The sequence below is a fragment of the Thunnus thynnus genome, chromosome 22 (genome assembly GCF_963924715.1).
Source record: "Thunnus thynnus chromosome 22, fThuThy2.1, whole genome shotgun sequence".
NCBI lineage: Eukaryota > Metazoa > Chordata > Actinopteri > Scombriformes > Scombridae > Thunnus > Thunnus thynnus.
In genome coordinates, this window is record NC_089538.1 from 25,794,321 (window position 1) to 25,809,320 (window position 15,000).

Below are 15,000 nucleotides of genomic sequence, written 5' to 3' on the forward strand. Positions count from 1 at the left end.
ACTCACACACACACACACACACACACACACACACAGCCGCCGTATGTAGGAAAACTCTATGAATAGTGTCAGAGTGATCTAGTTACCATGGTGAACCAGACAGACTGATCTATTTACATTTCATCTGTGTCACACACACACACACACACACACACACACACACACACTGAGGATGTCATGTAGTTGTTTTGTTGTTTGTGTATTTTTGGTGAACACGTTGAAACGTGAACGACAACAATCGTGATGCTGACGCGTCTTTACTGACGAATCATCGGCTGCTCTTCATATAAACACACAACGTGTCAGCAAGACACTAAACACTGTAAATACTGAATACATCCTGAATGTATGACAGAATATACGTCTATGAATATATATAGAATATATGAATGAATAAATACTGAATATATCACATATAATGAACATACGACTGTAAGATTATTGATATATATCACATAATGTACACTATACTATATCCTGAACACGTGACTGATTACATTGAATAAGTATACAATACATCCTTATTATAAGACTGAAAGTATCCTCGTAACACTAAATATATACAGATTATATCCTAAACACATGTCTGATATGAATATATGTCATAATTTATACAGGACATATGACAGAACATAGACTGAATATATTACTAATGATAAAGGAATATCTATTGAACACATCCTGGTGATAAGACAGAATACATCCTGAATATATGACTGAAAATATGACAAAATGTACTGTATACTGGACATATTGACTGAAAACATACTGAATATCTGACTGAACAACATCTGAAGATGTCCAGAGAAAAATGAACATAATAATAAATACATAAAGATAATGAATTAATGCTGAAATAACAAGTGAAAACGTGTGTGAACGCTGGACATCCGATCATTCCCCAAAAAACTCTGAATGTGTCAAAACTTCACAAAAAATTCTACTTTTTGAGTGATTTAACTGTAGTTTTAGTTTCATGTGCTTCACTTTGTGATGTGACATTAACACTGTGAAGCTCTTTGAACTCATGTTCAGTCTGCTCTATAAATAAACCCGCCTGTTATATAAAGTCATATTTAATATTGAAACATATACACGGAGCCTCTCCTGTTAAAACATTTAAAACTACGAGATCACTGCAGGAGGCACCAGACGCAAGTTTATCCTGACGCTGCTATTTCATTTATCCTCCTATTTTATATTAATATTCATCTTCTGGCCGATATAAACCATCAGACAGTTCCGCTTCTGTTTACACAAATTTTCTTCTTCTAGTATTAAAAAAAAAATGTTGATAATGTTTATTTTTTTACATAAATACTCCACATTTCTGTGTTTAATTTGCAATTTTCCAACATATTAACACTGATGTATAGTATAATTTAACCAATCACAAAAATGCAACTAACAATTATTCTCATTATCGATCAATCTGCTGATCATTTTCTCGATTAATCAGTTTATCTACAAAATGTCATAAAGTAATTAAAAATGCGTCTTCAAAGTAGACGATTATGTTCATTATCGATTAATCTGTCAATTATTTTCTAGTTGTTTGGTCTGTAAATTGTCAGAAAATGGTGAAAAATGCCCAAAATGATGCAACAACACAAAGATCTTCAGTTTACTGTCATAAAGGACTAAAAAAAACAGAAAATATTCACATTTAAGAAGCTGCAATCAGAGAATTTAGACATTTTCTTCTCAAAATGACTGAAACAATTAATCTCTCATTAAATTAGATTCATTTTCTGTTGTTATAGTTGCAGCTTCAGGACGAATAAAGTTCTTAAATTTCAAATGATACCCAACTGAAATCCTGCAGTTCCTACATTAAAGCTTTGTGAACAGATGGGGGGGCGAAGAGACCATTAGGTGTTTAATGGTGAGAAAAAGACACACAAGCATTTTGTGGCTTTATGGCAGCGATTGTGTAATGAGTCAAACAGAAAACAGCTGGAGATGAAGAGCAGAAGGAACAAAAGAGGAGCTTCGACCGTCACAAAACAGAAGAGACATGAAAACACAGAATCACACGCTACATTTCATCTGTTTGGAAACAAATGTTTCTTTATTCCTCCAGATGTTCCTCGTTGTTCTGCTTTGAAAAGAAGAAAACAGAAAGATGAAGGGAGCTGAGGTCAAACCAGAGAACGTGAGAAACAGGAAGAGGCTGAAAAGAGGAAGAGAGGAGGATGATGAAGAGAAAAGAGGAAGAGGAGACGAACGAGGGGAGTAAGGAGAAGAAAGATAGAAAAAGATGAGATGAGGAAGAGTTCAAACAGGGTCAGAAGGAAAGAGTGAAAGAGGAGGAGGAGAAGCAAGAGGAAGAGAAAGAAAGGAGATGAAGAGGAGGAGAGAGGAGGAAAGTAAAGAGACTGAAAAGGAAGAGAGGAAGAGAAGAAAAAGATAAAAGAGCGAAGAAGAGGAGAATAAAAAGAGGAGAATAAAAGGAGGAACGGGAGGAAGGAGGCGAAGGAGAGAGTGATGAAAGGTTCGTCTGTCAGTTTTACTACCTGCGTAAATATTTGAAATTCTTTCAGTCTGAACGTTTGAGGCGTTTATTCTGCTTCTGATTGTCTGAGGGACTCCCCGCTGTCATGGTGACGCACACCCACACACACACACACACACACACACACACACACGTATGATGTAATTACCTTGCCTGTGAATTAATTAGAGAATCTGACTGTGTGTCATTTCTCCTCCTACACACTGTCCTCCTTCAGTCTGTTCACCATCCTCCCTCTTCTTCTTCTTCTTCTTCTTCTTCTTCTTCTTCTTCTTCTTCTTCTTCTTCTCCTTCTTCTTCTCTCACATCAACGCTGACCTGATATTTTCTGGGCGTCACTCACATTCACACCGAAGCCCCCTTTCAGACCTGAACCTCATTACGTAAACGTTCTGTCGACTAACACGAACGTCGGCTTCGTGTCTGAATAAGCAGCTGAGTCACTTTTACGTAAAAGACTGAATGTGACACTGAATGTGTCACAAGATCAAACACACAAAGAGATTAAACACGTCTGATGCCAAACTCCTCAAGATCACTGTAATAAATTTATCACTTAATTATCAGAAAATCTGTTTAAAAACCAGAAAATCACTGCGAATGAGCCAACTTTACTTTGCAGAGGAGATTCCTCTCGTGTGTAAAAAGTATTTTTTTCCTCCTGAGTAGCAAAACTGGGCAAATAAATAAATAAATAAATAAATAAATAAATAACATCTGTTGTTGAACATCTTTTAAATAATTTCATGAGCATAAATGTCAAACATCCTGTTTCAGCTCCTCACAGGTGATTTTTTTTGCTTTTTTCTGTTTTATATCTGAATATGGACCCATGAAAGAGAGGCTAGCTAACACTAGCTAACACTAGCTAACACTAGCTAACATTAGCTAACCCTAGCTAACACTAGCTAACACTAGCTATCCTTTCTTTAGGCCCTTTTACACAGTCTGTTCATGGCGGGAATGTTGCGCCGTTATTCCGCCCCCCCCCCCCTTTCTAACAGGGAAAGAGGCGGCGTTGCTGTTCTGGCGTTAAGCCGGCAGCAGAGGTAGTCACTTGTTGATGTCTGGACAGCTGGAATGGCGAGACAACACGCACTAGACGCTGACGCTTTTATGCCACACGTCACGCCTCTGATTCCTGAACACCGACACGCTAAAATCTAAAATTACACACAGGGCGGCATTACGCCAGCTTTGTTTGATTCAGCCGGCGTAATGACGGGTCTTCATTACTGCAGGATCTCTGTGTACAAGAGGCTCATCATGCTGCCAAAAAAAAACTTTAATCAGCTCAGACTGAATATAATTAAGCATTTATTCACCATTCATAAACACTTTATAGAGGGACTGTAAGTATCACTTCACTCTATTCTATTCTATTATTTTCTATTGTCTCAACTGAAACAGGAAACATGCTGTTGTTAATAAAGGAAAGTAAGTAAGAAACAACTAACAACTAAATTATATATATATATATATATATATTATATACTACTATACATATTGTGTATGTATAGTAGGGCTGCAACTAACGATTATTTTCATTATCGATTAATCTGATGATTATTTTCTCAGTTAATTGATTAGTTTTTTGGTCTATAAAACGTCAGAAAATGTTGACAGATGTCAATCACTGTTTCCCAAATCCCAAGATACAACTTTAAATATCTTATTTTGGCCTGAAAGTCACAAAGACCAAAGATATTCAGTTCACTGTCATTGAGGACCAAAAATAGTATTTTTTTCAGCCCTAGTTTCTACAGAAACAGTTAAAGCCCGTCTTGAAAAATGAAAACTATCTGTACAATCATTATAGTTCATATCTCCTGACACAAAAAGTGACTCCACATTTGAAAAGGGCTTGAATGTACTAGTGTGGACGGCAGGCGGCGAAGCCCCACAGAGACTCAGGAAATGATACAGACATGTAAACAACCAAAAACAGCCTGTGTGTGTGTCTGAGCCACACACGGAAATGAAAATGTCATGTCATGATGATCCAGGCCAACGTAATTGCAATATTGTCCCCGATAATCATCAAAATATGCTTAAAATGGCACTAAAACACCCTGGAATCACTTTATCTCACAATTTGTTAAGAAACAAATATTTTTATTGCATCATAGGACACGTATCTTTTCTTTGGGAACAACAAAGAAACAAGGACAGATTCAGACTCTTGCCAACACCCAGCAGGTAATCACAATGAGAAAAATAAATCCATTAATTAAAAGTATCTACCTATCAACCTGATATCCCAGCATTCCCATTCTGACCCTTCAGCCATGATGACGAATGACTGGAAAGATGCAGGCGCCCCCTTGTGGCAAATGGCAATTCAAAATAAATCAGGACATCAATAGGACGGTACGTTAGTGAGCTAGACCGCTCACTCATGTGAGGATATTCACGATTATCTCGATAATGGAAATGAACCATGATTAAATCATCTTGAGTGTTTTTATTCCAATATAAGATATCTGTTCACACACTGACAATATGGGGACCGGTCCCCACAAGGTAACCGCTGATGTTCGGGTTTAGACCTGGTTTTAAGGTTAAGGTGTTACGTGACTACACTGTCCTCAGAAGTGACAAAAACAAGTGTGTGTTAGAGCATCCTAAACCTGTTCACACACTGACAATGTGGGGACCGGTCCCCACAAGGTACCTCTGATGTTCGGGTTTAGACCTGGTTTTAAGTTTAAGGTGTTACGTGACTACACTGTCCTCAGAAGTGACAAAAACAAGTGTGTGTTTGAGCATCCTAAACCTGTTCACACACTGACAATGTGGGGACCGGTCCCCACAAGGTAACCGCTGATGTTCGGGTTTAGACCTGGTTTTAAGTTTAAGGTGTTACGTGACTACACTGTCCTCAGAAGTGACAAAAACAAGTGTGTGTGTGTGATGTTTCCACGTACCTGTGAGGGCCAAGACGAGCAGCAGCAGGCCGGCCAGCAGGCTCACAGTGGGAATCAGGATGTAGAGGAGAAGACGAAGGTGATTGGTTGATCCAAGCTTGTGAGGACACGCCTCCCCGCCCATCCCCGTCTCAGGTCCTCGACCCGGAGTCTGGAGGACACAACGAGACGAGTTTAGATCCATCACACCTGTAACTTCACAAAACAGCTGAGTCCTGGTTATTACATCATCAGCCGCTGCGGTTGGTCTCTGCCAATCAGGGTTGTTTGTTTACAGAAACCGACGGCAGGAAGTAGCTTTCTGATGAGTTTGGTGGACTAACATTAACAGCAGTGTTGACTGAAGGAGAGCTTGAGTTTGGGAAACGCCGCACTGACCCTCTCGGCCCAGTTTGAGCCCCGCCCCCCCCCCCCCCCCTCCCTCCCAGGTTATTTTTAACGAGCAGAGGAGGGTGACCAGGGTGTTTCTGTACGCTCACAGTTTCCGTTGGACATGTCCAAGTTATTTTTGAAGCGATATGACGACGAGCCGACACTCGACACCACGCAGCAGCCCACTGCTTTAAGAGCGCTCGCTCTCTCTCTGTCCCTGTTTGTCTGCAGATCCATCTGCCTCCATTCAATTCACTGACTGACTGATTGATTGATTGATTGATTGTCACAACCTCCACTCTGCAGAATGACTCATAAAGACAACACAAAAGAAGTTACTGATGTTTTTATCCTTTTATGGAAATTCTTCTCTGATGCTGCGTTTCCTTTTGTTCGGTGTTTCTTGCTCATAGTAACGATTTGGTTTCACTTCATTATCAAAATATTTTTTCTGAAATTTGTCTTGTTTCAAGGCGTAAACAGTTTCACATCACAAAACACAACCTTTAACCAAACAACAAAACAAATACTACAAACATACATTACACCAGAGATACTGATTCAATAAGTAGCTGCTGTATTAAATGTTTGTTGTTTGGTGTAATATTTCTATTTGGATTTCATGATTTAATGCACATTTATATTTTATTTATGTTAACTGTAAAAAAAAACAACAACAATTAAAACGTCTACATCACACATTAAGGCGTTAAGTTAAAGAATCACTTTATATGGAAGCTGAACGGGGACAAAACATGTCAGCAGTGATATGGTGATTGTTTTTTGTTTTTATCTAGTTTGACTTTAGACCAGAACAGCTGTCTGAAAATCCTCAAATTCACATATTTTTACTTCTGTTTCAGACAGACTGTTACTAAGACTACAACTAATCACAGCTTTCATTATTGATTCATCTGCAGATTTTCTCCCCATCTAATCATTTAATCATTTGGTCAATAAAATGTCAAAAAATAGTGAAAGACGCCCGAAACGACTTAAAGCCCAACATGTCGTCTTCAGCTCACTATCATACAGGACTAAGTTTATTCTTTTTTGGATTTTTACTTAAAGAAATGATTGAACTGATTGATTACTTATCAAAATTGTTGTGGATTAATTACTGTGTCAATCAACTAATGGACTAATTGTGTCAGCTGTTCTAAGGTTTGATAAAATATAATTTTATCATCACTTTTTACCATCATTCTTGTTGTTATGATTACTAATATTCTATTATATTTATTATTAATACTTTCTTACTCCTCTTCCTATTCATATTATTATCATCATTAGTAGTAGTAATATATAACTGTATATAATAAAGCATTTATTGACTGGTTTATTCACCACTTTGTACGGGTACTTTAAGGATCGTCTTGTTATTTTCTATTGTATGAACTTAACAACAGAAACAGGAAACGTTGCTGCAACTAACAGGAGAGAAAGAAATAACTAAAAAACCCAGTAGGTGGAAAATATTTCTGCCTCAGTCAGTGTTTTATAGTTTAAATCAGATGATAATCCAGATTAACAGCAATCAATGTCAGTTCACACACACGTTTTAGGAACACAAAGGAGATTTACTGAACCCTGCTTGTGTTCAGAGTGACAAAAAGTTTCTCTTTAACCGTCATAAAGAAGGAATTTAAGATTTAAACATCTTTTTTCCGGAGGATGAAAATCTATTAATGGAACCGTAAGCTTGTTTCCCTCATTTGTTGTTTATTCGAGGTCTGTAAATTATTTTTGCTAATGATTATTGCACGGACTAATCCATTAATCATTTAGCCAAAAAAACATCAAAAATAAAGATAAATGTTCATCTTCAGTTTCTAGAGTTCAAACTGACTCTTCACACTGTTTTACAGACTCAGTTTTCAAAGATATGAATCAAACAAAAGCAGCAAATCCTCAGAAAGTGGAACAACAACACGTCTCATTTAGAGACGAAACTGATTAATGATCAGAAAATTAATCAGCGGCTATTTTTTGGAATCGTTTCAGTCATTTTTCCATGTGAAATTTCACTGATTCCAGCTTCTTAGATGTGACTGTAATGATTTTGTTTGTCATGTATGATAATAAACTGAACATGTTTGGACTTTATGTTGAGGTAAAGGAAATTATGACAGCCTTTTTGTCTTTTTTTCTCTGACATTTTATAGTCAAAATAAAAATAAAAACAGCAGATTAATCAAAATAATCTGTAGTTGCAGCTCTGGTTTGTTTTATTGCATATAGACTCATTAATTTATCATTAACACCTTTACCAATTCATTTTCTGCCTATTAACTTCATAACTGAGTGTTTCTGAATTATTTTCCCTCATCACTGAAACCTGAGAGACTAAAGAGAAGAGAGATAAAGGTGAGAAGAGGAGCAGACAGCAGACAGAGACAGAGGACACACACAAGGAGACACCGGCGCTGAAACGAAGGACACACACACAGAAAGGAGCAGACAGGCGGACAGACACACGGAGACTCACCGTCACAGTTCCCGCTCCGCTGAAGGTGACACGCGGGCAGGTCTCCCGCCGCGCGGACAACATGACCTGCAGCTGCCCGCCGCTGAGCGCGAGACCATCCCTCTGTCTGCTGCCCCGCGAGCCGCTTGGCTTCACTACCGAGCACGAGACACGCTAGCTCCGCCCCCCGTGACTCCACCTCTCCCTCTCTCTCCCTCTCTCTCTCTCTCTCCATGGTAACCGTCACACACGCACGCACGCACACACGCGCGCACACACACACACACACACACACACCGCTCAGGTCGTCTGCACGTGACCGAGTTGGGATTAAACACACACACATTCACAGCCAAGTGCATGCTGGGACATGAGCCTCGTGCTTCCACACAACTTTAAAACAGCTGAGTGTGTTTGAGTTTAACACCTTCTGACGTTTTGTTTGGTCCGTTTAAAGGACGAGTTCATAGTTTTCAAGTCAAATGAACAGTGAAACATGTTTTTCTTGTTGTCATTGTTCCTCCTCTTGAAAAACTGAACTGTGGCCAGAAAATTCACAACTTTAAATATTATTTGTGCACCAGGATTATTCATCAGTTGGTTTCACTGCTCACCATCGATATGTCTGCCTTTCCCACCGCAAACACGGAGCCTGTGGTAGATTATTTCTTTCTCAACAGGTGATTCATATAAACATTTGCAGCTCATTCATAGAAAATTTGTAAACCTGTCCTAGAAGGCAGTGGTTCTCAAAGTGGGGTCCAGGGACCCCCAGGGGTCATTGAGGGAGCTCCAGGGGTCCCCAGGAAAAAGGAGAGTAATTTATTTTGACTATAATTCCATCACAAGTAACACAGTGACTGAATGTGTGAATCTTTTGTTCATGAGTTTCATACACTTTCTGTAATAAAGCATCTAAAGGCAAAAATCTTATCAGTCGGGTTTGTGTCAGCGTTTGTGTGAAAGCTGATGATGACAGAAACATGGTGATGTCTTTGGTCGTCAGTCGTGTGGTATCGTGTAAAAAAACAGCAGAAACGCTGAAAATTTGATAAACCTTGAAAATTTGCTTAAAAGTTTTTACGCTTGGCTGAGCATTGGCGTATCAAGAAAAGCAAAAATGGAAACAGACTTAATGACATTTATCACATTTGCTGTATTTAGATAAAAAACAAAACTCAACTAAAAGCGAGTTGAGGTGACTCAGTCGTCATGAGTTTGTTACTTTGGTCATGTGATCACAGGCAGTCGTAAACAAACTCCATCCGCTCATGAAACTTCGGTTGAAAGCTCCAGAAAAAGTAAGTACTATTACTATTTCAAAAGTCAAGACTAGACTTTGAAACTTTTTTGTTCTTCTGAGCATGTAGCAGCTAACTGTCAGAGACTTTGGTGATTCCTGTTTGTTGCTGCAGGTAGAACCAGTGAAACCAGTGAAACAACTGGTTTTGTAAGTAATTTCTATTATAAATCATTATTTTCTCTGTAGACAGTTATGGAGGAATAGCGCCCTCTGTCTGTTCACAGCTGTAAACACATCCAAACGCAGAGTAAAGAGGATTATTGTAACTGTACTGATGTCTGAATCTTCCATTAAATGGAACAATAAACCTTTATGTTCATCTGGGCTACAGTGATAATAAACAATTCAACAATTAATAATTCAAATAATTTTATTTTTTAAATGTTTGGAAAAAAAAAGAAAAATTAAACTTTATGTCCAAATAAAAAGAATTTTTCTTTCTAATGGATCCCTCTGAGGAGTTTTTCACATCATCAGTCTTATTTTTGAACCTGTCAGAAAAAGCTCTGCTTACCTTAAAGGACCAGTTTGACATTTTGGTAAATACCGTTCAGAGAGTTAGGTGAGAAGATTCATAGCACTCTCATGTCTGTACGCTGTGGCTACAGCCAGAAGCTAGTTAGCTTAGCTTAGCATAAAGACTGGCATTAAGACCACACTTAACCAAAATGTGTTGCTTTAACACTCCTGTGTACAGATCATAAACAAACGAGATACAACAAGATAATCAGTGAGCTTTTTGTTACCGTTGGACAAAGCCAGGCTAGCTCCTGTCTTTATGCTAAGCTAAGCTAACTGGCTGCTAGCTGTAGCTTCGTACTGTACAGACATGAGGTATCAATATGAACATCAACACCCAGATAAGCACGTTTCCCAAAAGGTTGAACTATTTCTTTAAATATCAGTATCAGAACTTTCTTCTGCAGATTTTGAACCAAAAATTAATTTTGCACCTCAACAAACATGAAAACATCAAGAAGAATATTGAAGGCAAATTACATGAGAAGACATTTTGTACGGATGTAAACAAACATTTAACAGCGTCAGAAAACAAGAACTCAGATGAAGTTGTTATCTTATGGAGCGTTCACAGCAAACACAAAGCTCATTTTTCCACACAGTGAGATTACAAATTTAATGCAAAGACGCAAATTTGCGAAATTCACAACACAAATAATGCAAATTTCACGTGCGGCCATGATGGCGAGCAGGCTGAGACATCACTGCGATGTTAATGAACGCAAATGATGCTGCAATCAAACTTGTGTGAGTAACACAAAATTCACCTTGTGATCGGTGTGAACACGCCATTAGTCTCTGTATGAAGTCTTTTTACTTAAAGGGACAGTGCTCAGTCCGCTGGTGGGTGTGGCTACAACAGGTGGGCGTGGCTACACTTTGGCTTACATTTACATCACTGACATTGAGCCACATTAAACTAAAATATTCCAGTTTTCAGTGAATTTCTTTGTGTGTGCATCAAACAGCTGACACCAACAAGACAGAGACTGAAACCAGATTATATTCTAATTAAAACCATTATGAAGTGAATTTAAGTCACATAATAATTATAAGAAAACTGCGGCTGATGACTCCACCTCATGTTTGCATGAAACAAGACAAAAAGCTCATTTACACTCCGGATTTCAAGTATCTCATAAGACTCATTTGTTTACATTTAAACACAAACTGCGATCGGCGTGACTGAAGTTAACAGGTTACAGTGTTTTGGTGTCTAATAAACCTTTAATCTCTTACTCTAACTGGACTTCCTGGATCGTATTTCCTTATCTCACCTACAGAGCTGCAACAATTAGTCGATTAATCGATTAGTTGCCGACTATTTTTTGACAATCAATTCATCGTTTTGAGTCATTTTTAAGGAAAAAAAAGTCCAAATTCTCTGATTCCAGCTTCCTAAATGTGAATATCTTCTGGTTTCTTTAGTCTCTATGACAGTAACATTTTTCACCCTTTTCTGACATTTTATAGATCAAACGTCTAATTGATTAACCAAGAAAATAATCGACAGATTAGTCGATAATGAATAATGGTTAGTTGCAGCCCTCTGTGCTGTTTGAACACTGATGAACATCATTTATCATCATTTTAACAGACGTACAGTAGTTACAGATGTGAGGAGTAAAGAGACATTTACATCTTTTTTAACATGTCTGAAAGCTTCTTTACACTGTTTGAATATCTGACAGCCAATCAGACACGTGAAATGTAGAAGTGACAGACGTGAAACACTGATGACTTGTGGAAATTTGTTAAATAACGAGAAAATGTGTGAAAGTCAAAGAGAAAGAGGAAAGTGTTGTTTGTTGGTACAGAGTCAGAAACTCAGGCATCATAGTGCTGAAGGCCAAATAAACCCGAACAGCCGACAGGAAGAGACTAAATTACAATGACAGAAACAGACAAAAACATCATGAACAGAATGAGAAACTAAATAAAACAGAATCACAGAGCCGACAGACGCGACCGGAGGCAGCCGTGTGCTCGCTGTGTTCACGTGTTTGTTCACGGCGGAGTCAGCAGGTAGTAGGCGGCGGCAGACAGCAGAGCTCCGCCCACCGGCACAAGCACGTAGGCGGCGCACCTCCACCACCTCCCCCTCCTCCCTCGCTCATCATCCACCTCCTCCTTCCTCCCCCGCTTCTTACTCCTGCGACCTCCTCCTCGCTGCTGACGCTTCTCGAACGCCTCCAGCTCCTCCTGCAAACGTTCGTCACCGTTATTCAACGCCGAAATATTTAAAACACTCGACTGTCAAAGTCGTGAAACGTTCCCTCAGGATTCAGACACACAAGTGCAGCTCGTGTGTCTGAATCCACCATCCAACTCTCTACTCAGTATACGTTACATTAATTATATTTATTGATAGTTGACCCCTTGACATCCAACCTTTTTATAGAATTTTCGCCTATTTGGAAAATGGAAAAGCTTCTAACAGCAGAGCTGTGAGGCTGTGATGCATCTATGAGGCTTCATTTGACAAGTGACATCTTCTAGTTTCTGGAGATGTGTTTGTTTATCATGCAGCTAAAACACAAATAAAACTACATCAGTTCAAATAAAGCTCAAAAAAAGTGTTTTTGGTCCTCGTCTATAATGAGTCATGTTTGAATAACAATAACTAGGACGTGCTTTATGCCAGAACTATGAAGAACACCATAAACCTTCTACATCTTTTCAACCTGTATAAAGTTCCAGACCTCTAGGCCGAACCTTATGGGAGCACTGGTGACCCTGAACCATCATCTCCAATTGGTCAAATTGCTTTGACTCATTACTGTGTGATGCTGCCGCCGGCGACAGGCTGGATGTTAAAGGGTTAAAGTCATATTTAATGATGCACTACTATGTTTCCTTGTTTATTTATAAAGTCACTCAGCACTAGCATCATCATCATCATCATCATCATCATCATCATCATCATCATCTTACTGACCTGAAGCTTCTTCTGCTCTTCCTCCTGAGCTGCTTTCTGCTCCGCCTCCTTCATCTGAACACACACACACACACACACACACACACACACACACACACACACACACACACACACGGGGTGGTCAGAGTGAATCCAGGTGTGACTCTCAGACTACGTCGTAATTTTTTAAAACACATGAACAGTTTCCAGGTGGTTTTTAGTGAAACGCCTGAACGACGTGAAACAGATGAATCTTCAACTACAAAAACAAAACTGCATCTCAGCAAAACATCTGGCGAAGAGGACAGAAAACCTGCCGACTGAATCCTCCGGTCGCAACATCACATGACATAATGATCATAAATACTGGAGCTCATTTAAAATGTTTGATCACAGAAGAAGTTAGAGGCCACATTTACACTCTCTGGAGGCTGAGTTAGTTTAGCGTTGTTCGCTCTCAGTGACTGTACAGATGTTACAGATGTTACAGATGTTATAGGTGTTACAGATGTTACAGATGTTATAGGTGTTACAGGTGTGTTTGTGTACCTGGCTGACTTTCTTCTGCTGGTCTCTGCAGGCGTCGTCACACTGAACATCACACTGAGCCGCCAGAGAGCACAGGAACTCCTACACACACACACACACACACACACACACACACACACACACACACACACACATTTTCCCCATTAAACACACCAACTTAAAGATATATGGAGGTCTAAAAGTGACTGATTAATCAACTAATGAATAATACGGAAGCCCGTTTGGGACTTTATTAAAATGATCATGTTATTTGAGTAAAAATGTATTAACATCATCTTCATCAGACTCCAGATGTTTATTCTGATGTAAAAACAGCAGCTGGTGAACTTTTTTTTTTTACCTTCTTGATCCTCTTGCAGGGACATCGAAGCTTCACCTTGTGCTGACATTTCTCCTCACACACACCTGGATGACACATCTGCTTACAGCGATGACCACAGCTCAGCTACACACACACACACACACACACACACACACACACACACACACACAGAGGGAGAAAATAAACACCTTTCCATCACACTCTGATCAGTGAAGCAGGAGACATTTCCAAGAAACCATCAGACGACAGAACAGCTTCTGGTTTCTCTGAAAGAAAAATGTCGTTTTACTGAGAACAAGAAATCATCTCTGATCAATAAATCTTTCCTGCTCAGTTTGATCAAAGCTCAATATCCAGCCAACACGACACATTCCAGACAGAAAGAGACAAAAGGTTAAATATACACCTGTTCAACTGCTCGTTAACGCAAATATCTCATCAGCCAATCACGTGGCAGCAATGATCGATGCGATCTGCTGATGTTCAAACCGAGCATCGGCTTTGAACGTGGCGTGGTTGTTGGTGCCAGATGTGCTGGTCTGAGTATTTCATTAACTGGTGATCTACTGGGATTTATGGAGAACGGTCTGAAAAACAGGAAACATCCAGTGAGCAGCAGTTCTCTGCCTGGTTGATGGCCGAGGTCAGAGGAGAAAGGCCAGACTGGTTCAAGCTGAAGGTTCGTTACGACCGGCGTACGCAGAAGAGCATCTCTGAACACATTTAACCTTGAAGCAGATGAACGACAGCAGCAGAAGATCACACCGGGCGCCACTCCTGCCAGCTAAGAACAGGAAACGGAGTTGGACAATAGAAGATTGGAAAAACGTCTCCTGGTCTGATGAGTCTTCTGCTGCGACATTCAGATTGTCGGGTCAGAATTTGGCGTAAACATGAAAGCCTGGATCTGTCCTGCCTTTATCAACGACTCAGGACTGCTGCTGCTGCTGGTGGTGTGATGGTGTAGAAGGTCTTCTTGGCAAACTTTGGGCCCTTTAGTACCAACTGAGCATCGTTTCATCGCCACAGCCTACCAGAGTATTGTTGGTGACCATGTATTTATCTTCTAATGGCTGCTGGAACCACGTCACACAGCTCGAATCATCTCA

At 39.5% G+C, this 15,000-nt stretch overlaps 2 protein-coding genes across 2 annotated transcripts in view; both read right to left on the bottom strand.

Moving 5' to 3' along the window:
* The window catches only part of corin (corin, serine peptidase), a 26,717-nt gene extending 18,254 nt beyond the window's left edge, over window positions 1-8,463 (bottom strand). Inside the window, exons 1-2 of the mRNA XM_067580966.1 lie at window positions 8,303-8,463; window positions 5,443-5,593 (exon numbers count right to left, since the gene is read on the bottom strand). Of these exons, the coding sequence (XP_067437067.1) occupies window positions 5,443-5,593; window positions 8,303-8,365 (214 nt within the window). The 5' untranslated portion in view covers window positions 8,366-8,463. The remainder of the gene's footprint in view (window positions 1-5,442; window positions 5,594-8,302) is intronic.
* A 1,473-nt stretch (window positions 8,464-9,936) lies between these two features.
* Window positions 9,937-15,000, bottom strand: part of nfxl1 (nuclear transcription factor, X-box binding-like 1) — a 25,736-nt gene continuing 20,672 nt past the window's right edge. The window contains exons 22-25 of the mRNA XM_067579316.1: window positions 13,910-14,014; window positions 13,570-13,650; window positions 13,042-13,095; window positions 9,937-12,305 (exon numbers count right to left, since the gene is read on the bottom strand). Of these exons, the coding sequence (XP_067435417.1) occupies window positions 12,111-12,305; window positions 13,042-13,095; window positions 13,570-13,650; window positions 13,910-14,014 (435 nt within the window). The 3' untranslated portion in view covers window positions 9,937-12,110. The remainder of the gene's footprint in view (window positions 12,306-13,041; window positions 13,096-13,569; window positions 13,651-13,909; window positions 14,015-15,000) is intronic.